The 26801-nt window shown below is 48.3% G+C and overlaps 1 protein-coding gene across 1 annotated transcript in view; it reads left to right on the forward strand.

Annotated features, from left to right (window-relative positions):
- The window catches only part of SLC7A5 (solute carrier family 7 member 5), a 31998-nt gene that overhangs the window by 1634 nt on the left and 3563 nt on the right, over window positions 1–26801 (forward strand). Inside the window, exons 2-8 of the mRNA XM_027737882.2 lie at window positions 10526–10651; window positions 21407–21512; window positions 22193–22237; window positions 23701–23824; window positions 25078–25181; window positions 25794–25890; window positions 26358–26507. Coding sequence (XP_027593683.1) covers window positions 10526–10651; window positions 21407–21512; window positions 22193–22237; window positions 23701–23824; window positions 25078–25181; window positions 25794–25890; window positions 26358–26507 — 752 coding nt within the window. The remainder of the gene's footprint in view (window positions 1–10525; window positions 10652–21406; window positions 21513–22192; window positions 22238–23700; window positions 23825–25077; window positions 25182–25793; window positions 25891–26357; window positions 26508–26801) is intronic.

The raw sequence follows: 26801 nt of genomic DNA on the forward strand, positions 1-26801 counted from the left end.
GCACTTGGGAAATTATCTGTCACAAGCAACTGGTGCTGAACGTGGCCTGTGCTCAGTGCTTGGCTGGTTTCAGCACCAGTTGGGAGATGAGCTGTTTCTGGGCTGTGTGTGCGCTGATACCATGCTCAGAACCTGGTTTTATGGGGATTTTTTGGCTAGCAAACATTCTGTCTCACGAGGCGTTGCCTTGCAGAGAAGTTCAGTCACGCTGTGATGAATTCAGGGCACACAGATCTCTCTCCTTGCTGCAGTTTTTGTCACGACACTGGTGTTTGGAGTCTGCAGTTGTGCTGCTCAAGCCCCATTTTCCATTCCTCTGGTGAATGCAAAGTCACCCCATCCAAATTCCTCATCCTTTAAATACAGGACCATTTTCTGCCCTTCCCTCCTCATTTCCCATTCAATCTGTTCCGCTCCACTGGTCTTCTTGTGCCTTTATAAAGGTGTATGTTGGGAAAGGATGTAATTTTTGGAAGGGCTTTGTAAAGCATTTATTCACTGTACAAAATCACAGCCAGGTGATCTTTTTCTTTCTGCACTTTGAAGTTGTGAAGAGAAGATTGGTTGTTCATGCTGCCCTTTCCAAGGGGATTGTGTTAGATTCCTTCCCCCTCTGAGGATCCCAGGCATCCAAAAGCTGCAGCACATGGTCGTTATGGGAAGATATATTGTCTGTAAATATCTTTATACCCACACTGACCGAGGCTTTGGGAGGTAAATTATATGGCTAGTTAGTAATAATAGCATTAATAACAGGCAGGGCAGTGAGTTGTACTTTCTCTGGGCAAGATTAAAACCTCCTCAGTCCTCACATCAGTTTTTAGGAATGTAAGGGTACATAGATAGGCATGTGGATTTGCATCCAAGTTTTTCACCAAGTGTAGGGCACATATTAAGGAAATATAATTATTCAACTAAGAAAGCTGCACCAGGGTTAGGAAATAGTTCTGCTTGTGGGTGCCTTGCCTTTTGCAAATGTGGTTTTAGAGCTTTCCTGCCAGTCTGCACTGTGGTTTCCTCAGGGACCCAGAGGAGCATGGCACGGATGGACGTGGCATTCCCGTTCCTTTCTGAAAAGCCAAGGAATTAGGGCATTGATTAGAGGCTTTCTTACTGCCTTATGGCAAAGTTTTGCTGTGCAAGCACATGTTGGAGTTGCCAAAGCCTTTGAGAACATGTTTCCAATAATAAGTACCTTTTAATCTGAGGGATCATTCCCAAAACAGGTAGGAGGAGGTGTCTTTTCACATTTTATTGGTCAAACCCCAAAGCAGGGGTTAACTAGACTTGCCCATGGTGAGATCTGTTCCCTGACAGGGTGGATTGCAGCATCCAACTTCTTGAAGCCAGGTCTCATTCCCGTTCCTGCTTCTCCAATAAATGTCTCCAGCTTTCCTTTGCTGGCAATGAGGAGTTTCCCTGAAGCAGAATTTGTTCTTGAACCTTTATCTTGAAATGCCAAGGAAAGAGTTTTGAGTTCTCCAAATCTCCATCAGTTCCATGTGTTCCTCCTTTAAACTCCACTCCCCCCACACCGCTGGCTCCTGTTTTGTTTATGCTTTGGGTCAAATTTGGGGTTGTCTCCTTTGCTACAAAAGGTTAGTTCATCCTGCATCGCCTTCAGCAAGTCAGCTTTGGTAACTTTGATTTTTTGGAATTAGCTTTTCAACTCTCTGCTGCCAAAACCACATCATGGGCTAGGAACAATAAATGAAGTAAATCTGCTCCAAGGACTCAACAGCCACACAACACTTGTGTGGACTAACAAGCAGCTTTGTTTCATGGTTGTTCCAAACAACTACCCAGGGAGATACTTATTTCTTTTCAAAAGCAATAGAGTAGAAAAAATGACCTATTTGTGCATATGCTGTAGCACATACATTAATGAGTTATCTCAAAAAAGGAAAGAGCAGTTTAGGAGACAATAGAGGAATTTGGGACTGGGGGCTGGAATTCAGTATCCAGAATCCAGCTTTCTAGAGCAATCCCAGCTCTATCCCTTGCAAAGTTTGTATCTCAACATGAAATGCAGTTGCTGCACGCTTTCTAGTAAGAGGAGAAATAACAGAAGTTATTTGTTTCCCCTTTACTGGTGTTGAAACAGTTGGATAAATAATGTGCTGTTTGGTATTTGCCACAATGAAGTCCAGAGACTGTATTAATGCATTAAGAGAGTCCAAATCACAGTCTTGAATGAAAGAAAAAAAAGTGGTCGGAATAGGGAATTGCCTTCTCCTGAAGGTGCCGAGGAAAACAAGGTGGGTGGTGAGTGGAATTTACCTACAAATAGGTGTTTTTTGCTATGAAGATTGTAATCTACACACAGTTGGTGTGCAAGACTTCTTTCATGAGACACCATGAATGCTTGTTAGTTTGCCAAATAAAGGGTGGGAATTCACTACAGGGAAGTCTTCCTGTAGCAAGGTGGGCCAAGCTGTTCCATCATCAGCCTGGTTCGTTTGTGTTCACCACGAACCAGCCAGTGCTCCTTGGGTGTGGGAATTTGGGTAGCAATTTGGCTGAATGCTTGTCAGGCTGCAGATTATTGATAATTCTTAGAAACTTCAGCATCTTCTTTTACCTGTGAGATTGTATGGCTGATATTTTTAGAGCTGATAAATCATAACAGTAAATGCCAAGGGACAACAAGCACAAAGTCCGCCGTGTAGCCAAGAGGAGCAGAAAAACTTAAAGTCCATGAAACAGAGTTTGTGCATGAAAACCCAACAATAAGTTGAATCCACCCAAATCTGATCTCATCTAAAGCAGTTTTACCGCTTCTATAGCTGATGAGGGACAGCCATTAGGTCCTGACTTTGCATATTTGCTGTACAATATCAACATTGTACATGGCAAAGATTTAAACTACGGAGGATTCCGCGCTCTCTGTCTCGGGTGCACGTGGGTCAGGTTCTCTTTCACAGCTGCCACTTGTGTTAACATTTCTTAAATTCAACTGATAAATCTTAACAAAAATCCTTAAAAATCACAGCCCAGCACACCATGTGTGTTCTAGAGGTGGCTCAAGGATGCAGAGTTTCAAATTGCCCAGTTCAAGAGCCCATGGCTATTCCTTTTTTCCACGTTATTTTGCAGATTTCCTGCTTGCACAGAAGTGCCTTCCCATGTATTGTGAGGAGTAAATTAATTCCCTGTGGATAAGGGAGGCAAGAGATAATGCTGCTGTTCCATAATTTACCCATTTCTTGACAATATAATCTGCTTCCCAGAAGCCTGAGAAACCAGGAGTTGGACTTGATGTTTCTTGTGGGTCCCTTCCAGCTCGGGATAATCTGTTGCATATAATTTTATTCTTGATCTGCAGCGTCAAATCAGCAGTTTGATTGTTTGCTGCTGAATTCTTTTCTCACTCGTTAATTATATGTGCAAATCTGGCACTACTAACCCCAGCACAGCAGTATCTGCTGCCTCCAAAGCCACAGTATTTTAATCTTCTTCAAAATTTATTTAGACTTTCTTTGCTGCTTCTGAAATATTATTTTGGGCACTCCTCCTGCAAGTGTGGAATTCCGTGGAAATGATGATGAATTCCTCATTTGTCTCTTTTGTTTTGAACAGCCAAACAGAGAAAGAATTAGTAGCAGCCAGAGCAGAGCTGAGTCATGTCTAATAGCACATGTCATGTGGAAGTGCCTGACACCCCTCTGAGTAACTTGTGAGTTAGAGGAGAAGGGAATCAAAGCCAGGCTCTGGCAGAAGGGTACAAACACACCCCTGACCTCTTGCCAAGTCACAGCTGTGGCCATAAGTGAAGGTTCAGTGTCAGCATCTCCCCCAGAAGTCACAGATGTTGAAAGCAGGAACATCTTTATTTGGCATTAAGGTTTCACTTCAAATCTGCCAAGCTCAGCTCTTTGCCCAGGTGTTTGAAGTGAAGAGGTGGATTTTCACCTCATCAAGTATCAGCTGGTAAGCAGGCCAAACACAAAATAATATCCCTTCCCTTCTCTTCCCATCCCTTCCCTGTCTGTCTCAGAGGGGTTTATTCTGCAGCATCTCTACTTTTAATTAATCTGCCAGGACAAGCCGCGTGTGAAGCTTTGAAGATTTATTTTTCTCTCCTCCAGAAAGGTGGATTAAGTGACTAAAGCTGCATCAATAAATAGGCCCTTGCTTGATCAGAGTGGAGGGAAAGGGTCTGTAGAATCCTTGCTGGATGGCAAATGCTGCAAGGCTGAGCTTGCCTTTTTAATCTGCATTTAATTAGAGCAGCGTTAATCAAAACAGGCTCTGACACTCGCAGGACCCTCCTGAAATCAATGAAGGCTTGGAGGACTCTTGAAACACAGCAACCACTGCACTTACAGCACCTCTTGGCTTTCACAACAAGTGTCCCATTAAGTTTTATTGTATTTGGATGATTTATGTTATTACTGAGATCCTTCAGAGTCTTTCCCTTCTGGCATGAACAAATTGGGAAGGTTTTTTCATGGTCAGTGTCATTCAGAGCAAAATCACTTGTTTTCAGCATTCCAAGAGTCTCATAGTCCCATGTCAGATGTGACCAGTAGATCAAATCCAATGGATGAGGAAGCAGTTTTTTCCAGCCAGGGTGCAGAGCTGAATTCTGACCCCCTGCATGGCACAGGTGACTTGACTCAGCCTAAAACCTGCTTGGAATTTTTCATGAGGAAGCTCATGATCCAGGATTTAGCACTGAGTGCAGTATTTCAGCCACCTTCCTGTGAATTTGTGGGATCTAATTCAGTACAACTGTGGAAAGGTGCTTCTGTGGAAGTGTAACCTCATGGTGGGCCAGGTAAGATGGGTTTTGCAGGTCCAGTTTGGCCAGGATGATGATGTGTCTTTGGGGCTTAATGTACATATTAGTAATACTTAATTTGTAATATTAAATTAATGTATTAGTAAGTATTAATACTTAGTAAGCGTTGGTCACTGTTAGGAAGATACTTCTAAAAGGTGGCCGTGGTGGAGATGTTTAGCTTGTGATAGTTAATTTGCTGGGAAAAGAAGAAATATGGAAACCCTCTTTCTCCCTCACTTTTCTCTCTATATTTTGTTTGTCTTCCTGTGGTAAAATGACCTTTTTTGTGGAATTGCTGCATCATGTCACGTGGAAACTTTGGCAGTAAATCACAAGCTTCTTCCTAAGGAGACAAAATAGTAACTCCTACCTCTAGTTAGGAGTCAGCTCCCCTTACAGTGATACATTCTTTGTAGTTTGCATGTGCCACACAGTTAGAATAAAGTGTACCACTGTCGTTATGGGATGTTGGTACCACAGCAATGGGTGGGTTATATAGATTTGGGATCCAGCCTCTGCAGTATCTGGAAATGGTGAAATTCCAGCCCCTGAAGCTGCCTCTTGGCCCTGGCTCTGCTGCACTGGCTGGCACAGCTCAAGAGAGAGATGGCAGGGAAGTGCTTGGCAATTTATTCTTGCAGAATTCTGGGCACCTGAGGGGGTGGATACTTCTGGGATCACAGGGTGACATTCCAGCCTTGTCCCGTCTTGCACAAGCTTCTGTGTCTCCCAGCTCCCTGGAACTGAAAGGCAGAGGAGAGATGGAGCTGTGACACTTACAGGGTGTCTGGGGCCATTTGTTGGAGACACCCAGAACTTGTGGTCTCAGGGGGTGGATTTATAGGGGATCCCTTTCCTTAAACTCCAGTGGCTGGGCAGCCTTTGCTTTCTCCTCTCATTCGTTGATGCCTCATTCCCTGATTCCTGTTTTGGGAAGAGAAATAAAAAGGAAACTCTGACCCATTGCCAGGTATGTTGATTATTATAAGTCGATTTTAATATAGACACATTTGCTCTGGGGCCAAGTGCTCCTTTCCAGCAGCCTCATGTGCCGTCAGACCTTTCCCTGCTCCAGACTGATTGCCCTGGGTGTTAAATTTCTCCAGGGATTTGTCTTTGAAGAAAGATCTCCAAAGTTTTTCCTTCTGCTTTTTCTCTTCACCACCTCGCAGGGCACGAGGCTTCAATTGATACCTATCAAGCTGAAATTTTCTGAACCATTTTCTGCCCGTGTCCTTGCATGTCTCATGTTGGATTGTGCTGTTAGAAATAGTCACCTGAGACTTTTGGGAGACACTGTGGCATCACAGCCACCAGGATATAAAATTGGTGGGAGGTTTTTTTGCCTTAGTGAATTGATTTTCCTATGGGTTTAAAGCACTGTAGTCACATAATTCCTGGTTTGTCCTGTGTGGAGTAACTCTTTATTTTCAATTCCAGCCTCTGGCGAGCTGAGGCAGCAGTTCCCTAAAGCCCACGGACTGTTCTGTGCCTGGGGTTTGTTCCTTGGTGGCCACAGGCTCAGCTTGTCTTGTCTCTGCCTGAAACCTGGTTGTACCATCACTGGTAGGAGAAAAAACTCCTTGTGTATCATCTGAACTTCATAAGGAGTGAAGGGAGCTGGGGAGAATGGGGAATGGAGAGGAGCTGGAAATGTTCTGGAAGTAATTGTAATCTGGGAGACAATCAGCATCATCCAGTGGCAGATGGTAAATGAAAGCATCATCTTACACTTCCAAGGGCCAAGCACTTTGGAAATGTGAGTTACAAGCAGGGGTCGTGCATGATAGAACAACTTACAGTCCCTGTTTTCCTGCTGGGGAAGCTGAGGATGAGAATTTCCCTTCATTCTTCCCCTTATTTTCCACAAGCTCCTCACCCTACTGTGCATTTTTGCTCTGTCCTGTAACACCACGAACAGGAATCCGTGGGCAACTTGCAGCAAATTATTGAGTTTACTCCTTTAAAGCAGCTCCTTCCACTCATTTATCCATGTTACAGAGGTGTACTTGGGAATACAAGGCAGTACTACAGGTCAGGAGCAGGGAAACCTGTAGGAGGTGACATAAAGGACCCAGGTGACATGTGCAGGGCTCCCAAGGGGTGTAACCCCACAGGCAGCACAAATTCTAATACCTCAGGGATTCCTACACTCATTCCAGAGACTTTTCACCTGAAAAGCTGCTGAAGATCTTGGACTGAGCTCCTGTTGCCCCACCAGGGCATGGAGTTGGATCCTTTTCCCTGTGAGTGAGGATGATGCAGAGTTGTGGCTCAGCTGCTTGTTTGTTTGATTTTTTTTTTTTTCCCCGACAAAGCCTCCCTGAGCACTGTCTTTACTCTATGCCCAGTCCATGTCCACACTCCATCATCCAGGAAAAGCTGCAGCCCTGCCTTTTCCTGTAGGAATATTGCCAAGACTGTTGCATCATAAGTGCCAGGCCCAGGTTTACCTGTGTCAGGGCTCCATTCCCGCTGTTTGCTTTGGGCAGAACGCCACAGGAGCTGTTGTTCCATGCAGTGTGTTTGTCATGGACTTCTTCTAGATAGGATTGTCACAATCCCTTGCTGTGTCTGCTTTGTAGGCATTTATTCCTGTTGTCATCTAGGAATTGTGTTTCTGGGAGGGATCTTGGAATGCCAGTTCAAAGGAATACAGCTGTAAAATGTGAACTGGTGGGGGCTAAAGTCCTGGGCCCAGTGTTGGATTAGTCAGTTTGTCCTTGTTCCTATCAGTAATGGGAATTACCTGGCTGTGCAGGTGAGGGCCAGTGGAGCAGGTTCAGTGACGTGCCTGAAGGCAGCAGGGTCTGCTAGGACAGAGTAAATATTGAAGCCAGACCTGCTGTTGTCTTTAAAAAGCCAAATGTCTCTTTGAAAGCTTCTGGCTTCCCCTGTAGCTTGAGTTACCTTGGAATGAAGATAAGGAATGAAGGCTGGAGCAGGTGAAGGGTTGAAGAGCACCTGGTGAGCACGTTCTACAGCAGTGAAACAACAGGATCTCTCCCACTTGTGCCAGAGTGATCTGTAAATAAGGAATGGGATTTAGATGGGACGTAAGGAAGAAATTTGTTACAATGAGGGTGGTGTGGTCCTGGCACAGGTTGCCCAGAGAAGCTGTGGTTGCCCCATCCCTGGAAGTGTCCAAGGCCAGGTTGGACAGGGCTTGGAGCAACCTGGGCTAGTGGAAGGTGTCCCTGCCCCTGGCAGGGGGTGGAACTGTATATTTAAGGTCCCTCCGAACCCAAACCATCCTAAGATTCAGCCCCCCCCGCTACATCTGCCATCCCTGCAGCTTTCTAGCTCTTATTATCCCAATTATGTAAAGCCTTTGGAGAGGGGCTGGTGGATCAGCCAAGCTGTGTCATGTCAGGTCATGCTGAAATCCTTATTCCTAGAATGATTCCTGGCCTGAGTGGGGCACTCCAAAGGTCTCCCTGGCTGGCGCCTGCCAGGGGCTGGTAGCTGGAGCCGTAGGGAAGATGCTGCCGGAATTAGGGCAGTGCAGGCTGATCTCTGCCTGTGCTGTATCACTGCCCTGATTTAGAGTAAAGCCGTTGCTGTGCAGTTTTCCTGGGAGCGGTTCATCCGAGGTGAGGGAGCGGTGCCAGGAGGAGCCCCTGCGTGGCAGGGCAATATCTCAGATCAAAGGAATCAAACTTGCTGCTTTAAGAAATCCCAGCCCTCTGCTCTCCTCAGAAGCTGAGCAGCCACTGGAATTCATCCTGGAGTTTTTACTGAATAAGTTCTTATCCTGGTTTGGTTGTTTTTTCTTTTTCTGTGGGATTCTTCCTGACGGGAGAGACTGAGGTTTATTTCAGCCCTTCCTATGTGTTGAAAGCATTTAAGTGGAGTAACTCCCCCACGCTCCTTTAGGAAAGACAAATATTATCATTATTGCATAGTGGGAAAAGCAAAGCAAAGCAGAGGGGCTGTGACTGGCAGGGCTCTGACTCAGGGCAGTGGCAGAAGTCCTCAGCCTTCTTCAGTCTCTAATCCTAAGTGTTTTATTTTCAGGGAGCCTGTTTATCTGGCACTGGTGAGGTTTTAGGGCTGGATACAGAAACTCGGATTGTGCAGGAAGCTTTTGCCTTTTATTTTCACCACCACTCACCCACAATCTGTCTGGAGGAGTCTGTACAAAACTAAAACGTGAAAAACAGCCCCAAAAATCAGTATTTCAGTGGAGGCCAAAGCATCCATTGTCCTGGACACAGAATACCTAAATGGGAAGGGAATGTCACTCACACCTCTCAGGGCTGTCCTCACCCACGGGAGAAGCTTTTAGCTGCCTGAGCTCATCCTTTAAATATCCCTCTGTAAACAAGGGGAGATTTATTTTTAGCATAATCGCTGGTCGAAGGGAATCCTGGATCCCCGGCTCCCTCCCTGTTAGGATTCACTAGAGGTGCTTTTAGTAGGAGAACCGTGAGCTGTGCTGTGCTTTCATCTCTCCCTCCATGGCACAGACATAAGTTGACCTGCCTAAACTTTATTTTCTCCTTCCCTGTTATCTGACAACGTCCCTGCTGGAGGCAGATGTGTCCCAATCTCTCTGGTGGTGAGAAGCTGTGACCCTGCAGCCCACAGATAGTGCTGGGCTGCTCTGGGTGCTGAAAAGCTGCCAAACCTGGGCATGGGGTGACTGTAGCTGCTCCGTATCTCTCAGGAGCAGTGTGGGGTGGAGGCACCCTGGGACAGGGATGGGGACAGAGGTATGGCAGGTCTGGACACAGATCCTCCTCCTGCCCTTGGCCATGAGCCAGAGCAGCTCAGCCAGAGCCCAGCTGGTCCCTCCCCAAAAACAGCTCTGGGACCTTTTGGTCTCACCCACACTCCCCAAGGGGCTTGAAGGGCACGTTACAAAACAATCTCAAATTCCTTGTTTACTTCTCACTTGTAGGATGTAGTGGATCATGGGGTTTGCTTTGTGAAGACATCCAGCTCTTTCACTTCTCCAGACTTTGAATGCTCTTGTGTTGAAATGGCTCTTGTACTGAATGCTCTTGTATGGAATATTGGGGGTAGGAAGCATCTCCAAACCCTGCACAGCCATCCCTGGCACTGCTGGTCGAGCAGAGGATGAGGATTTCCACAGATCCAGCTTCTCTTCCCACCTGCCCCACTGACCTGCAGATGTTGTTGGTGTTGTTGGTGTTGTTTGTGTTGTATCCCAGAGTGTCACAACGGGGACAGCTCCTCCTTCACATCCAGGCAGGGGAAGCATGGTCTGACCTCGATAGCTTTAGGGTGATATTAGGGTCCTTTTATTTATATGCTCTCAGAAGTGTATTCTTCAATTCAGGGCTGTTCTTGTCACAAGGACTATGTACATTATTCAAATCGCCTATTGATAAAATGAAGTATAGAATTGCAAAGTGTGAGGCTGCAGAGCCTGGCTCTGGAGTAGTTTCTTTTTTAGGAAGACTCTCTGGTTGGTTAAGTTTTAGCAAAAAGCAAATCACAGAACGGTTTAGCTTAGAAGGGACCTTATAGATCATCTTCTTGTAACCCATGCCGTGGGCAGGGACCCCTTCCACTAGACCAGGTTTCTCCAACCTGGCCTGGAACACTTCCAGGGATGGGGCAGCCACAGCCTCTCTGGGCAACCTGTGCCAGGGCCTCACCACCCTCACAGCCAAGAATTCCTTCTGTATATCCAATCTAAAAATTTGTCATAATTTGTCTTGCATGTTAAGTGTTTCCCTGGTGCTGATGTGTGTCCCTGTGTGTCCCCAGTGCTGCTCACAGCCGTGAACTGCTACAGTGTCAAAGCTGCCACCCGTGTCCAGGACGCCTTTGCTGCGGCGAAGCTGCTGGCGCTGGCCCTCATCATCATCCTCGGCTTCGTGCAGCTGGCAAAGGGTGAGTGCTGCTCCTTTTCCTTGGGGAAGTGCTGTGGACTCACAACAGAATTAGGGAGAAAGCCCAGCAGTCCCACCCTGAGCATTCCAGAGGCAGCAGAAGGGCTTTACAAACCATTCTTGTTCTCCGCTGTGCTTGGGGGGCATTTCCAGCTCGTGCTTTGCTGGGGTTTTGCACTTTATTTGGGAGATTTTGTATTTCTGTCACAGTTTAGGCTTGATTTCATACTAATGGAACCCAGCATGACTCAAGGTCTTTCTGACTTTTACAGTCACTGTGGCCTCTCCCTTTGGGATTGCAGGGAAGTCTACAGGGAATGAAGATTTTGGTGCTGTTGCGCTCAGAAATCTTCCTGATTCTGGCTGGTTGTGGCCTTTTGCCAATAGACAATAACCTGTGTGTAGAGAATATGTGTAAACCACTCCTGATCATTTTAATCCTTCCACAAACTGCCCCTGCATGTTTCCCTTCATCCAGCTCTGGGTATGGAATAACTTGGTGGAGCCCGTGGGTCACCCAGGGCCACCTGGGTCGGGCAGGGCTGCAGGGACCACATGAGGAACAGAGGCATTGGAGCTCTCAGCTGACACTGGCACATATCTGTCAGCCAGCACCTGGAAAAGAGGATAAAAATGGGAAGATAAAGCAAATTTTTTGGTGGTTTCGCTTGTTTGCTTCCCACACACATAAAATCGTCTCAAACCCAGAGATGTAGTTTGTTCCAAACCCATCTGATTAGTTAATCCTCACAGACAAGCTTCTTTTTTTGGTGCTAGTTTTGTGGAAATAAATGTTTCTTAGGAAACAGTACAATCCTTTTTTGCTAAATGGGGATCAAATCTCCAGGGAATCCTGTCTCTGCACAGTGTGTGTGTCTGTGTGTGCTCGTGGGTCTCTGTAATTCCTGTCTCAGCCCTGGGAGCCAGTGCTGTCTTTGCAGAATTTCTTGCTTTGTCAGAGGTTTTATTTTCTTCCAGCTCGGTGCTGACACTCAACAGGGACATTGTTTGGGGCTTATCACAAAATACACCTCCCTCCACAACTGCCCAGCCTGCTTTGCTGAACTGTTTTGTCTCTCTTAGGAGGATAAGTCACCATAAATCTCTGTTAGTTTGTTAACATTTTGCCATAAAGACCTTTACAACTGTGCTTTGTTTGCACATATAATCTTAATTTGCATCTTCAGAACCACCTTCCTTCCCTCCGTGCTGTCCTTTTGCCCTTTTGTTCAGGTGGAACCACTTTCTGCTCTGGCTCCTCAGGTGTAAATCCATGCTATTTCCATTGAATTGTATATGTAGCCAATAAGAGATTTCTGTCTTGTGCACAAAAAACATCCACCCTCTGCTCTTGTGTTATTTTACTTCCTATGAAGTTGATTATAGTTTCAGCTCTGGAGAGGTACAAGCAGGACCTCGCAGTGCAGGCAATTCCATGGGGTTTAGTTTCCTGCTAAACCACCTGGCTGCTCCAGGCAGGGTGAAGGATATTCAGATCAAAAGCAATTCTTTGATGACATCACCTGAAGACAAAGTCTGAGTACACAACATGAAGCAAACTGGATCAGAGTGGGATCCTTGGGATCTACAGAGGCTGCTGGTTTACACCTTGTTCCTGTTTTACAACTGGGATTCTGCCTGGGGTCTCACATGGATTTTATTAATCTCCTTAGGGAAGTTCAGGCTCTCTGCTAAGTCCTTAAGAATGTACAAGCTCCTTTCCTGTGCCCTTCCTCAGCTTCCACCTGCATTTTGCACCTTGGTCCATATTCCTTCCAATAATGCCAGGTGACCCAGTGCTTTTAGCAGGGATACATCATGAGATTGTCTTTTTTCTTCTTTATTTCTTCAAGGAAAGCATGAAAATTCCCATTTTCAGTTGCAAAAACGCTGCACTGTTCTCCATCTTTGTCCTGTACAGAACCACATTTCCATGCTTTTACTGCTCCTCCATGTGGCCTTGTGTCCTGCTGTTCCCATTCCGATGGGTTTTTTTGGACAAAGAGGACCCTCCCCACCCCCAGCTGGGTAAATCCATCCCAGTGAAGTCCTCACCCAGCTGGTTTGTCTGAAGCTGCTGTTCCAGGGGAGATGGGGTTGTGTGTTCCCCTGAGGATTAACTGGTTTTACTGGTTCCTGTCCCATTGCTGGTTTGTGTTTTACAGAATCCATAAACAGACAAGAGGAGCAAGACCACATTTTTGGCTCAAATGTGGAAAGTTCTTTGATTTCACAGAAATTTTCTCTCCCACAATTCAGCTTTTGGCTTTTTCTCATTTTCTCCTTCCTGATTTTCAGAGGAGCAGTAACATCTCAAGACAAAGAACTCTGTGGCAATATTGCCACACAGAAAAGAGCATTTCCTTGTGATCTCCCCTGGGCAGCTGTTTTCCATCACTCCTTTCATACCACTTCAAAAGGAGGGTGGAAATTGGTTTCCTGCTCAGTCTTTCAACTGCTTGAAAGTTGTCTCAGCGTAACTGCCCCACTTGGGATGAAATTATTTTATTAATACAAAAGTTACACTTTTAAAAGCCTTCTTGGGGCTGGAGATGTGTTTTAAAATTTCAGTGCCCTGCACTTGGTGTGTTAAATACCAGTTTGCAGCACTTAAATAATACAGATAACTTATACCGTAGACAGGATCAGGATTTTTTCACTCCAGTATTATAAAAATGAGGCTTATTTTGGTTCTGTTATTTTACCATTTGCCTTCTGTCCAGCCCCCCTTGGTATTTTTTGGCCATATTCTTGACCTGGAGGTGGTTTGACAGCAGGTTTCAGGGAGGTTTTCTGCACTGGATGTAACACAGGAGGTCTGTGGTTATGTCCTTCTCATACCTGATCACCCTGCACCTTAAAACCTTCCCTTAAAAACTAACCTAGATGTGACATGGTAAAAAAATTGGGCTGATCTGTAAGGACACACTCATGCTTTTTACATGGGAGGGAGTTCAGGAAAGGTTTTGATGTCAAAAAATTCTAAAAACCCCAAAACACAGACATGTTTCAGACCTATTCATTTCTGTTCTGATGCCCCAGGGTATCTGGAGTGTTTTATGTGCCCTCAGGCAGCTGGAGCAGTGAGGGGCAGCTCCTGGCTGCTGCTGCAACCCTTGCTGTGATGCTTCACCAGCAGTTTTGCTTGAAAACCCAGGATTGGGCATTTGGGACTTAGGGAATTAGAATTTAACACCGATTTTATTGAATTATTTTTATTGGATTTAATGTACCTTTATTTATTGTCCCTTTTCATTCTTCTTGGCCAATTTCTGAGCTGAAATTCCTCGTCTGTGGTGCCCAGAGCTCCTCTGTGGTGACAGCAGCATTTTCCTCCCTTGACTCCCTTCCTTGGGCTGCTCAGAGACCAGCAGAACAAGGGGTAAATCAAGGACAAAGTAGGCAAATTTAACTCCAAACATTTGCCATGGAGAGCTCAGACTGGGCAGGGAGGTTTGGGTTTAATTTGGTGGGGTTTTTTTCATAAAATCCCATAATGGTTTGCATTGGAAGGGACCTTAAAGCCCATCTTGTTCCCCCCCCCCGCCAAGGCCAGGTTGAACGGGGCTTGGAGCAACCTGGGATAGTGGAAGGTGTCCCTGCCCATGGCAGGGGTTGGAACCAGATGAACTTGGAGGTCCCTTCCAACCCAAACCAGGCCATGATTCCACGATCAGTCGTGCCCTGCTCCCCGCTCGCTGAGGGCAGGTGCAGCAGTGCCTTTGTCTGTGCCTGGAGGAACCAGCTCTCCCAAGGGACTGGCTCCTGGACACAACCTGGGATATGAGAACCAACTGGTGGTGGAGCTGTGAGAGGAGTTTGGAGACCAAAGGCAGAGCAGGTGGGTGTTCACCCAGGCAGCTCATGGGAGTCAGGAGCCACATGCAATAGATACAGAACATCCCTGAAGCCTCTGAGTGTGTCCCTGCACACTGGGCCTGAGGCACCAAGGATTGCAGGAAAACATGCCCTGTAGCTGCCTGTGCTGCTTCTTGTTCTTGGGCATTCCAAAATGCCACCGGGACGGGATTTTCCAGCAGGAAGCTTTGAAGGGAGCTTTGCTGCACCTCTCTTACTCACTCTCTCATTCCCGGGGCACATGGAGGGTGGAATACTGTGCCACAGACAGGGAAGCTGGGAAAGCTGCCAGGATCCTGCCCCTCTAAATCACATCAACCGTATGTTGGAGATGAATCAGGCGTCAAACGCTGGAGGGCTGATACAGCAATTATATTTTATGGGCCTCTCACTCTCTAATCCTGGATTTCTCTTCCAGCCAGAGGTGGATGGCAGTGCCCAGCCCAGGTGCTCCTTGAGGGGAGCAGCACTTTGGTTCTGCTCAGACAATTCTTTTCTTGCCTTCTCTGCCCAGAAAAATTTTTGGCAATTACAGATTCAGGGGTAGAGTTCAGCCTGTTTGGGCTTTTGCACTGTACAAGTGTGAAGTGGCCTGTCCAAGAATAAATAAATGCATTTAATAACAACAAAAAAACCCCCAAACTAAACAAGCAACCAAACTAAAAAAAACCCCAACAGCCCATAATACAGAAACAGTAGGTCAGTGACCTGTGATGATTGTTTTGATCACTGAACTGAAAGCTTGGCCTTTAAGGGTGATGTGAGCTGTTGTTTGTTTAATGTGGAGCTTTGAGGATGGTGTGAGCTGTTGTTTGTTGAGCTGTTGTTTGTTTAATATCAAGCTTTAAGGACCCTGTGAGCTGTTTGTTTAATATTGAGCTTTAAGGACGTGTGAGCTGCTGTTTGTTTGACTTTGCAGATGGAGGCTCAGTGCTGCCTTAACTGGGATGTGCCTTTGACATCCCAAAAGCTGCTTTAGCCAAGGAATTGTGGATTGTAGGGTGTTCATTCTGGGTATCCTGGATGAAATGCCAGGTGCAAAGCTGGATCAAGGTGGAGCTCAGATGGCATCTGGGATGTGTCATAGGGGACCCTGCTTGCCCCTGAGTGGGTTTTGGGGCAGCTGACATGGGAGGGTCCGTTGGCTTCTCATTTTTCCAAGTGCAGCTATCCCAGCAATGCAGGGATTCCCACATTTAATGGAGAGCAGTTAATACTTCGGTATTTGCTTTGCAGCTCTGTCTGATCTCCTCTCTCTGCCTCCCCTGAGTCTCTGGGTCATGCCAAAGGTGTATCAGTGCAGTTGTCTCCATGTCTGTGTGTCCACATGGACTTTTCCTTGTGCTTTAAATTCATCCTTTCCCCACAGCCTTCGACTGCTGGGCTGAAATTAGTGACGCCTGTGGTGCTGGAGGATCTGCCCTCCCCAAATGTTCTTGGCTCTCCTGCATGAGCTGGTTGGCTCCTTTAGCCCCTCCAGTGGCTCATTCCTGTTTGTCAGTCTCAATCACGGGTTATTATGGATGTGGATTGAACCTGTTGTGCAGATATGAAAAGGGAAAACAAACTCATGTAAGTGGATGGAAACCCACTGGGTGGTTTGTTCAGGGTTTGCACCTTGCTGTTCCTCTGCCTGGATGGGGATAGACAAGGAGGAAATGCCTTTCCATGCTTTGTCAAGGGTCAAAGAGACCCTGTTTGTCCGTCCAGGATCTCTGCAGTGCCTTTGGACTCACTGGCTCCTGGAGAGGCATCACTCCAGGACTTCTGGGACTGCTGCCTTATTTCCCATCAGCAAACATTCTGCCAGCACAGATTGTGAAAACTGGGAGGTGTTTGCTTAGGAGGAGGAGGGTAAAAGGTTTCTGGTGTATCAGCAGGATGCAGAGGAGGTGGGAAAGGTGACAGCACATTGTCTGGCCTGGGAGCAGAGGCACTTTGCACAAAACAGAAGGAAGTAGCTGAAAAGAGGGGAAGGGTCATGGCCTGTCCACAGCTGTTGGTGAGGAGTGGGATGCTCTGGCTTCTCTTCGGATGCCCTCCCTGCTCTGCAAGGTCATGGCCATGTCTTCCCGACCATAAACACCTCTGCTTCAGGACCCCAGTTTAAAGGCTGCTGTTCAGAACTGCCTGATGCTGAGCTGGCTGCAGAGAGGAGCAGACAGCTCCTGTGGGCACTGAGCTGTGCTTCCTGGGAGCTCTGAGCCTTCAAGGATGCTCCTAACCCTGGCCCCTGCCTCTCTCTTGTTTTTCTAACTCAGTCCACTGAATTCTCACTGCTTTTCTCAGGAAATGGCTGAACAGCTGAGTGGATGATCTCCTCTGGGGTTTTTGGTACATACACCACGTTTCTCCCTGGCTGGGTTTCTCCCCCCTCCTCGTGCTGAGCTCTCTCCATGGCCGCGTTCCCTCTCCTCGCTGTTTGGGCAAGTTAAAAATCCTTAATTATCATGAAATGCTTTCTGCAAGAGTAGATTGCTGTGCCATTAAAACCGGAACGGGCATGACTGGGGAGCAAATGAACATTTTTAAAGAAAGGGTCTGAACATGCAGCTCCTCAACCCAAAACAGTCCCTCGCGCAGCAAGGCCCCGGCTGACCCGGCGCAATTACCACAGTCTTGGCAGCTGGCAAGATCAGCAAATGGGGTTTATGTCAGAGCTTGTTACCTTAATTTGGTTAATTGTAGAGCAGAGTGCGATTGAACAGCCAGTTCAAACCAGGTTCCAGCTCTCCAGGGTGCCGGGCACGGGCAGGGAATTGCCTGGAGAGCGGCGACGGCAGCGTGGGATGGGGGGGTACGGGGAGCTGGGGGTGCCAGGGATGTGCTCTCTTACAGTCCTTGGGCTCCCCTGAGGGAGCTGAGGCTGTGCTTGGCAGCCTCACCTGCAGATTTGTAACCCTTGATTTGATCCAAAGTCTGCAGTTGAAGCCTCCAAAAGCATGTCGAGGCTTGAAGGATGCTGAGTGTCTGGGAGGTTTTGTAGGCCATTTGTGGATGGTCCAGCACAGTCACTTGTCCCTCCTCCCTCTGGTACACCCTTGTCTAGTTGACAAGGTGGTGTTTGATCAAAGGTTGGACTCAATGATCTTGGAGGTCTTTTCCAACCTAAATGATTCTGTGATTCTTTGGCAGTGCCTGTTGCAATAGGTTTTAAACTGCAAGAGAACAGGTTTAGATTGTATAAAAGGAAGAATTTTCTTATGTTGAAGGTGGTGAGACACTGACACAGCTTGCCCAGACAGGCGGTGGATATCCCATCCCTGAAAACACTCAAGGTCAGGTGGGATGGGGCTTTGAGCCCCCTGATCTGATTGAAGATGTCGCTGCTCATTGCAGGGGTTGGGCTCCATGGACTGCTGTTTGTTAAGCAGCCCGGGCTCCTCTCGTGCAACCAGGAGGTGATAAAGCATGAAAAACACAAAAGAGCATCCTGTGGACCCTGGAGGATAAAAGCCTGGCCCCTTGGAGCAGGAAGAATCACAGAATCATTTATATTGGAAAAGACCTCTAAGGCCATCGAGTCCAACCATCCCCCACCACTAACCCCTGTCCCCAAGTGCCACATTCATACAGCTTTTAAATCCCTCCAGGGATGGAGACCCCACCGCTGCCCTGGGCAGCTGTGCCAGGGCTGGACAACCCTTTTGGTGAAGAGTTTTTTCCTAATACCCAACCTAAAGCTGCTCTGGCACAACTCGAGATAGATCTCGACTCCTCTGGTTGTTCAGTCATGTCCTGACATGTTGCTGAATCCATTTTACCGTGAGGGTACAGAAATGTGAAATTTAGTAACTCACTGTGAGTTTTTGGGGAGCTACAACTCTCCATGGGTGAGATGGGGAGAGGGCAGCAAAGTGTTGGCTCCTCAAGCGCTGAGGAGGATCAAAAAGTCCCTTCCTTCCTTCCTTCCTTGTCCCCTCTCCCGGCTGCCCCTGTGCTGACTTGCCCCTCCTTTGCCAGCAGCGACATTCCGATGCCTCAAAGGGATGGGTTGGGTGCAAGGAGAGGTGTGTGAGTAATTAGTTATGTCCCACCCATCCTTCCCTCCCTCCATCACCCTCACCCACCCTCAGGGAATGAAATTACAGCCTTTGATCTCATTCCTCTACTTTAGCACTGCTCCAGACAGTCCTGCTGCCTTTGCTGGAGTCCCAGATGGGTTTAGGTGGGGAGGGACCTTAAAGCTCATCTCATTCCACCCCTGCCATGGGCAAGGACACCTTCCACTATCCCAGGTTGCTCCAAGCCCTGTCCAACCTGGCCTTGGACACTTCAATGAACAGGGTGTGGGCTTGGACCCTCCCTTACCCAGAGGCTGAGGATGCCTGTGGTTGCCAAGTGGGTGGCACATTCTCAGTCCAGGAATGTAGTTTTGGGCAGGGACCACCAATGCTCCCCTCTGCTCCCCTCCCATCCAGCTGGGCCAGGGCAGCAGCTCAGCCCTTTCTTGGCAGCACCAGGACCATGGTTTGAGTGAGGGCTGGGGAGACACCAAGTGAAACCTGCAGCTGCCTCAGGAAAAGGAACCTCAGGGGGTTTTGCCTGTGACAGACACAAAGGGGATTTCAGGGGGAGCTGGTGGCCAGCTGTGGACAAGAAATGGAGTGATCCTTGTGATGTTTCTTGTGCCTTGCTGCTCATGGATTGGAGCATCCTCCTCGTGTGGTGAAGGTGATGATCCATTGATCCTGGTGGGAACATGCAGAGCCTGAGAACCTTTGAGAAGAGACATCCTGAGGGGTGTTTGAAATGTCAGGAGAGCCTCCTGCTCTCCTAGTCCATCCATGTGCTGTTCCAGTAGCTAATTACAGGCACTGTTAACAAAAAGTGTACCTTATTCCCATAACAAAAGACCTAGAAAGAACTAGACTGGTAATTATTCAGGAAGGGCAGCAAATGAACTCGGGAAAGCTGAGCCCAAGGGATTCAGCAGAATGTGATACCCTGCACCCCCCTCCTGCTCAGCCCTTTATTCATTTGTGCTAAATTAGGGTTCTATGGCTGAACCTGTAAGCCAGGAATTAAGGTTAAACTCAGCATTAGATCAGTCTCTGCATTTCCTGGTTTTCCTGTTACACTTGGATGTGTTTTTAAAAAGGATTGGTGCCTTTTGCTCAGGAGGTTCACTGGCTCCAGGGGCATTAAATACATTCAGCACATCCCAAGGTAGATGCAGAACAGACCTTCCTGCTGCAAGGAGATGCTGGGAGTGAGGTACAAAGTGACTCCAGTGAAGAACAGGAATTAGAACTGGGATCTGGACAAGCAGAGCCTTGCACACCTGCTGGACATCCCTGCACTGGGTTTCCCACTCCTGATGGATTCCCAGATGGCGGATGAGCTGCTCCTGTGGTCCTGGCTCTCCTACAGCTCGTACCCACAGCATCCCCTTGCAAATGGCATAGCTTCTGCCAGGGAAAAGGCAGAGGGATGCTGGTTTCCTGGGCAGCTGGGTGAGCAGAGAGCATTTTGCACACCATGATAGAGAATATCTTTTTGCCTGGTTAGGATTTAGCAGGAGGGAGAAAGGAGGTGAAGGGAGCAATGCCCGGGGTGCAAAGGATGGAATGGAGCTGGAGGGTCAGGGATAGAGAAGGAAAGAGAAGAGGGAGCTCTCCCATGCACACGGGGCAGCTCCATGTCTCTGGCACAGGTTTGGAGCAGTCCCACGAGTGACAAATGCACCACAGACCGATGGTGCTGTCAGGAAAAATCCCACTTTCCCGGCAGTGGAAAGACGAGTGGGAGATGTTACAGGGTCTGTGCATCCAGGTTTGTCACCCAGCCCCTGCAGCAGTGGCTTTTGGTGGCGTAGGGGAGGGGAAGATCTGAAGAGAGGCCATCCAGAGGGAAAATGCCCCATGTTTGAGCATCCCTCTGCTTTTCCCAGCAGCACATCCTGGGTTTCCATGTGCTGAGACATGAAGGGTTAAGCTCCAGGCCCTGCTGATGGCCATGTGATGCAGTTGCTGGGGTGATTAGTAAAGATCTGTGCCCTAAGAGGAATCACATGGGCTTCCACAGGGCTCCTGGATGCAAAGGTGCCTCTGGATCCCACCACGCTCCCTCTTCCCTCCGCACCGAGGGGAGTGGCAGGTCTGGGAATGTGGCTTTACCATCCCAGCCCTACACCCAGGCCCCACATCAAAAGGCAGGGAACAAAACAACTGCAGAGCATTTGAAAGCAAAATAAATAAACCCTGGGCTGCTCCGGGGCAGTTGGGACCAGAGGGACAATCGAGGGGTCTATTTCTGGCTGTTCCTTTCAAAGGCAGATCCATAACAGGAACTTTTCGTCGTGGGGCCCTAAAGAAGGTGACTTCTGATATCCAAGCCCCAAAAAACCTGACTTCCCCCAATCAAAGGGATTGCCACAGCCCTCTGCTTTGTCAGGTGGCTGGTAGGACCGGAGGAAATCCTGGGTTTCTGCTTTATTGGGTGGCTGGTGGAAGTGGAGGAAATCCTGGGGCTTTATCGAACACCAGCAGCCTTCAATTGAGAGGACAATGTGACAACATCTGTGTTTGCAAAGCATCTTCCAGCAGGAAGATCCCCAGAATGTTTTCTTCCCAGGGAGAAGGTATCTGGGAGATCACCTCGGAGATGGCACGTTGCAGTGTGAGAAAGTTTGGAGGAGTCACTCATGGCCAGTTGCTTGAGGCACATAATTTTGGGGCTCGTTATCAATCCAGATGAATTAAGCACTGTAAGACTGGAGGAATCAGCCCAACAGGAAGATGGGCACGTGCTCTCAGCATAACCTGAAATGCATCAGAATGATAATTAAGATAATTAATCCTAAGAGCAGCTTTTCCCTCCAGGTTTCTCTGTTTCAACCTCCCCAGAGGCCCTTGGGGTTCACAGCCCATCATTGATCCTTTCCTGTGTCCTGCAGGTGATGTGTCAAACCTGACTCCTGAGCACTCCTTCGAGGGCACGAAGGTCGATGTTGGGAACATCGTGTTGGCTTTGTACAGTGGCCTCTTTGCCTATGGAGGATGGTAAGATTCTCCCTCTCTCTCTTTTCTTTGGGAACTGAATCCCAACACCAATTTCAATACCAAACTGAAGCTCCTGGAGGGCTCCTTTGAGCACCTGCAATCAGGAGGAGCTGCTCAATCTACTGTGAAAACAGGCCAGTTGCAGCCTCCTTATCATGGAATCATGGAATGGTTTGGGTTGGAAGGGACCTTAAAGATCATCTTGTTCCATCCCCCTGCCATGGGCAGGGACACCTTCCACTATCCCAGCTTGCTCCAAACCCCATCCAGCCTGACCTTGAACACTTCCAGGGATGGGGCAGCCACAGCTTCTCTGGGCAACCTGTGCCAGGGCCTCATCACCTCATAAGGAACGATTTCTTCCCAATATCCCATCTAACCCTGCCCTCTGGCACTGGGAAGCAATTCCCCCTTGTTCTGTCACTCTGGGCCCTTGTCCAAAGTCCCTCTCCAGTTCTCTTGGAGCTCCTTTAGGCACTGGAAGAGGCTCTCAGCTCTCCCTGGCTTGCTCCTTGCAGGTTTGGTACTGTAGGTCTTGGAATTAGGCACCAGCCATCCCAAGTGTTCCCACTGCCATCTCTGTGCCCCTCCTGAAATCCCCGTGCAGATGAGTTAAACTGCAGGGCTTTATATGTTCCATGGACTAACCAGAATGAACCCCTGTTCTTTTTAAATTCCAGGAATTACTTGAATTTTGTGACTGAAGAGATGATAAATCCCTACAGGTGGGTGTGTGTCCTGGGATGACATCCCTGGGAGAAGGACCTGTATTTTGGGGAAGCCTCTTCCTCGTGTGTGTAACAGGGGTTGCTGATCAGCCTAGAAGCCAAGGTCTTTATCTGGGGAAATAGAAGACAAGATAAATTAATGGCCTTTTTCCTCCCTGGAATCAGGGAAGCAGAATTATAATCTCTGTAGGAGAAGGGCTGTTGTTTACGCTGCTTTCCTGTCCCACTAATATCAGTGCTGCTGGAAAGCCCTGCTTCCTTGGCGTGACACCTCTGTGAGTTATGGGCAAGGGAGAAGCACTCAGGGCTTTATTAGTGCCTTGTATAAACTCCCAGCAGAGGGTTTGTGCTGCTGTCCATGCGTTTGTCCCGTGCTCTTCCCATCCTGTTGAGCAACAGCTGCTTCCTGTGCTGCTCGTGCCTTTCGGGGTTACTCGGGGGCCTGGCGAGCTCAGGATGGGCCACAGCAAAGCAGGACAATGCTGAGAAATCCCTTTTGCTCGTGGGATGGTCCCTGTGAGCCACTGGGATCTGAGTCTCGGGGTCACTTGTGCAAAGAGCCCGTTCCTGGCTGACCCTGCTGGTGATTCGTTTGTGCTGGGAAGGATTTGATACTCCCTTTTCTTCAGAAACAGTTAGAAAAAGGGGGGTTGTATTTTGCAATTCTTTGCATGTCTGCTGAATGCAGTCATGGGATTTGACTCTCCTCCTGTGGCTTTGAGCTCCGCTGGACCAATTAGACGTGGCACCAAGCAGGGTTTTCTTTTTCAGTTTCCATTCGCAAATGAAGTTAAACTGTTTGGAAAGGCAAATTTGTACCAGCACAGCCAGTTTACAGACTCACTCAGGCTGTGTCTGGACTCATTTTCCTTGAGTTTCCTCAGCCCATCCATCTGCACAGAGTTAGAGGCTAAAAACTGCCCGCTGGGTCCCTGAGCTTCCCATCTCCCACAGGAAACCCAGCAGCACAAGTGAATCTCTTTTGCCCAGGAGAGAATCCACTCAGTGCCACTGGGTGTTTTTAATTAATTGCCATTGCAGTGATCTTGGACTCCTGCTCAGGCAGCCAGAGCCTCTCCATGGAAAAAGTCCCTCTTGCCATAATCCTTCCCTCTCCATCAGGCTGTTCAGAGAATCGTGGAGTTGTTAAGGTTGGGAAAGACCTTTAAGATCACCAAGTCCAACTGTCAACGCAGCACCACTAAACCATGAACTCAAGTGCCACACCCACATGTTTCTTGAACACCTCCAGGGATTCCACCACTTCCCTGGGCAGCTCATTCCCATATGGGCATCTCCTCTGCCCTGGGAGCAGAGTGTGGCTGGGAAACCTGACATGCTGAGGAGCCAAAGAGCAGAAGGGCTCAAGCAAACCTTGAGCGAGCGCAGGAGGGCGGCATCCCTGGGATCAACAGCTCCCTCCTCTGAACTTCTCCATGACAGTGTATGTTTTTTCCTAGGAACCTGCCCCTGGCCATCATCATCTCCCTGCCCGTGGTCACTCTGGTCTATGTGCTGACCAACCTGGCCTATTTCACCACGCTGTCCACAAATGAGATGCTGACATCTGAGGCCGTGGCCGTGGTAAGATGGGGCTGCTCTGACGGGACTGTTTTCCAGGGCAGGTTAAATCACACTTGCAATCTCTGCTCACATCTCCTGCTTTGTTCCAGGCTGGTCATGGCTGCTTACAAAAAACCTGATGTTTAACAGGAGATAAAGAGCAGCTGTGATGGGAGCTGGGGAGAACAGTGTGATACCAAGTGGGATTAATGGCAGACAGCGAGGGTGGGCAGCAGTTAGTGCTGCTCTTAGTTCCCAAATAGGGAAGGTGGCTGCTGGCCTTGTGACTTCTCATCAGTTACCAGAGCATAATATTCATGGGGAAAGGTCATTCAGTCATTACTGAACTAGATTGTTTTCTCTCTGTATCTTCCTTGTTTTAATTGAGAGAGATAAATAATACTTCTATTAATTAAAATGCCACGGCGGTCAGAAATCCTGGTTGTTTCAGGAGCAGACCTTCCAAACAGCGTGACCAGGATTGTTCAAGGCTTCAAAGGGAATCTCCCAGCCCAGGATGAGCTGGTTTGGGCCACTCAGGTGACAGTGCTCCATCCTCTGGGTTGGCACCAAGCCCCTGCTCCAGCCCACAGTGATGTGGTGCTGAGTTTTTGGGGGTGCAGCCTGTGTTGCATGAATAATAGAAGGTTTGAGCTGGAAGGAACCTGAAAGATCATCATGTTCCAACTCCCTGCCATGGGCAGAGACACCTTCCACTAAACCAGGTTGCTCCAAGCCCCGTCCAACCTGGCCTTGGACACTTCCAGGGATGTTGCTGTAGTTGTGTCCATTGCTGCAGCCACGAGCCTTTGCAAGGCTGAAAATCAATATCACAGCAAAGGCTGGAAATCAATATAAATTGGAGTAAAACCACAGTGGAGAAGCACAGGGTCAGTCTGTGACAAAAAACTGCAGCTCCAGGACACTCCATGTCCCCAGGGCTGTGTCCCAGGTCCTGACTCAGCACTTGGCAGCAGCTCCGTGTTTGAGGCTCCTCAGTTTCCGTTTGATCTTGAACTTCCCGATGGCTGTTCTGATAAATGGTGTGTCCTGACCCCGAGGGAAGGGCTGGCTGCTGCTTTAGTTTAGCAGTTCCACAATATGCTTTTGCAGGAAAGAGGAGCAGCAAATGGCAATATGGAAAACTCTGTAACAGCTTCAGCACTAAGCCGTGTCCTTCGCTCAGATTTCTGCAAAGATTAAGCCTTTGCAGGCAGCTGTGAGTTCTTTTGGACATTCTGGGTATGAAATGTCTCTTGTTGTCCCCCATTTAGGATTTTGGGAACTACCACCTTGGTGTCATGTCCTGGATCATCCCTGTCTTTGTTGGCCTGTCATGCTTTGGGTCAGTCAATGGATCTCTCTTCACTTCTTCCCGGTAGGTTTGTTGCTCAATCCTGTGGGTTTTGTTTACAAGCTGTGCTTAGTTCCTCTTCTTTTGGAGTTGTCCCCCAGAGAGTGGCTGTGGGCAGACACAAAGTCTGAAGGGTCTGGAGACCATGTGGGGAATGCAGGGGGAAAAAAAGTCAGCCTTTAAAACCATACCCAGATTAAAGGAAACCTTCCAGTGGTCTTAATCTTCTGTTCCTCAGGCAAAGTGCTGTTAAAGTCAACAAAACAGAAACAGACACAGGCTCGGCGATGATGGGAAAGTGGCTTTAATGGAAAGCAGAAAGTTGTGAAACTTCAGGGCCGAGAATCCCTCCAGGAAGGAGAGAAAGGACAAGTCAGGACAGGGACTGAGATGGTTCTGGCTCTGACACATCTCCTGGGTTGTCTTAGGAAAGTCACTTAATGGCTGTCTCTGGAATGGAGATAAATACATCTCTCCTGCATTCTTTGTCCATCTCCAGCCTCCCTTCTAAGTCAGGGATTGGTATTTCAGTCCTGCTGCCTCGGTCTGGGCTGAGCTCGGGCTGTCCCTGTTTTGTGCTGCAGACAAAGCCCAGCTGGGGCTGCAGGGGTGTAACTGCTCTGTGTCCCCCTCCAGGCTGTTCTTCGTGGGATCCCGAGAGGGACACTTGCCTTCAATCCTGTCCATGATCCACCCCAGGCTCCTCACTCCTTTGCCATCCCTCGTGTTCACGGTAACACCCAGGGCTGGGCTGGGCAGGAAGGGCTGGGGGTGGGATCCCATCAGAGGGGTTGGAGGGGGGCTCCCACCTCCAGTCACAGCCATTCCTACATCCACCTACAGGAGAATGACCCTTCTCATCATATCCTCATAGACCACTTCTGGTTTGAATTCTCCTCATCCCTGGAAGTGTCCAAGGCCAGGCTGGATGGGGCTTGGAACAACCTGATCTAGTGGAAGGTGTCTTTGCCCATGGCAGGGGAGTGGAATGAGATGGGCTTTAAGGTCCTTCCAACCCAAAGCATTCCATGATTCTATGCAATCATTCCAGGCACCAATTGAAAATAGCTTAAAAAAGTAAAAATTAATTAACATGATCCTTCTCCTGGCAGGCAGTTCTTCTAAAATCCCTTTGTTTAGTGTTGTATCATACATGGGTTTGCCTCCTCCCTTTGCTAATGGCTTTTTCCCTGGGTTCAGTGTGTCATGACCCTGCTCTACGCCTTCTCCAACGACATCTTCTCAGTCATCAACTTCTTCAGCTTCTTCAACTGGCTGTGTGTGGCTCTGGCCATCATTGGGATGATGTGGCTGCGGTACAAGAAGCCAGAGCTGGAGAGGCCCATCAAGGTGAGAATGGTGGGAAATGGGAGGTGGGTCCTCCCTGAGTCCCTTCTCAGCACCTGGGAAGGCTCAGCTGCTCCTCCTGCGTGGGAGTGGGACTGGGATTGCAGGAAGATGTGGGGTTTCAGCTAATGGAGATGTTCCTGCTGCTGAATGGGAGTTGGTGCAGAAGGACAAAGAGCTGCCGTGGCCGTGGGGACAACAGAATGAAGGAGCTCCGGGTGTCAGGGACACGGGATGTTGTGGTGGGATAACACAGCGGGAAGCTCTCCGTGACTAACACACTCCCCAGGACAGATC

This window comes from Pipra filicauda, unplaced genomic scaffold (assembly GCF_003945595.2).
Source record: "Pipra filicauda isolate LSUMZ 115617 unplaced genomic scaffold, ASM394559v2 scaffold415_size613988_pilon, whole genome shotgun sequence".
Classification (NCBI taxonomy): Eukaryota; Metazoa; Chordata; class Aves; order Passeriformes; family Pipridae; genus Pipra; species Pipra filicauda.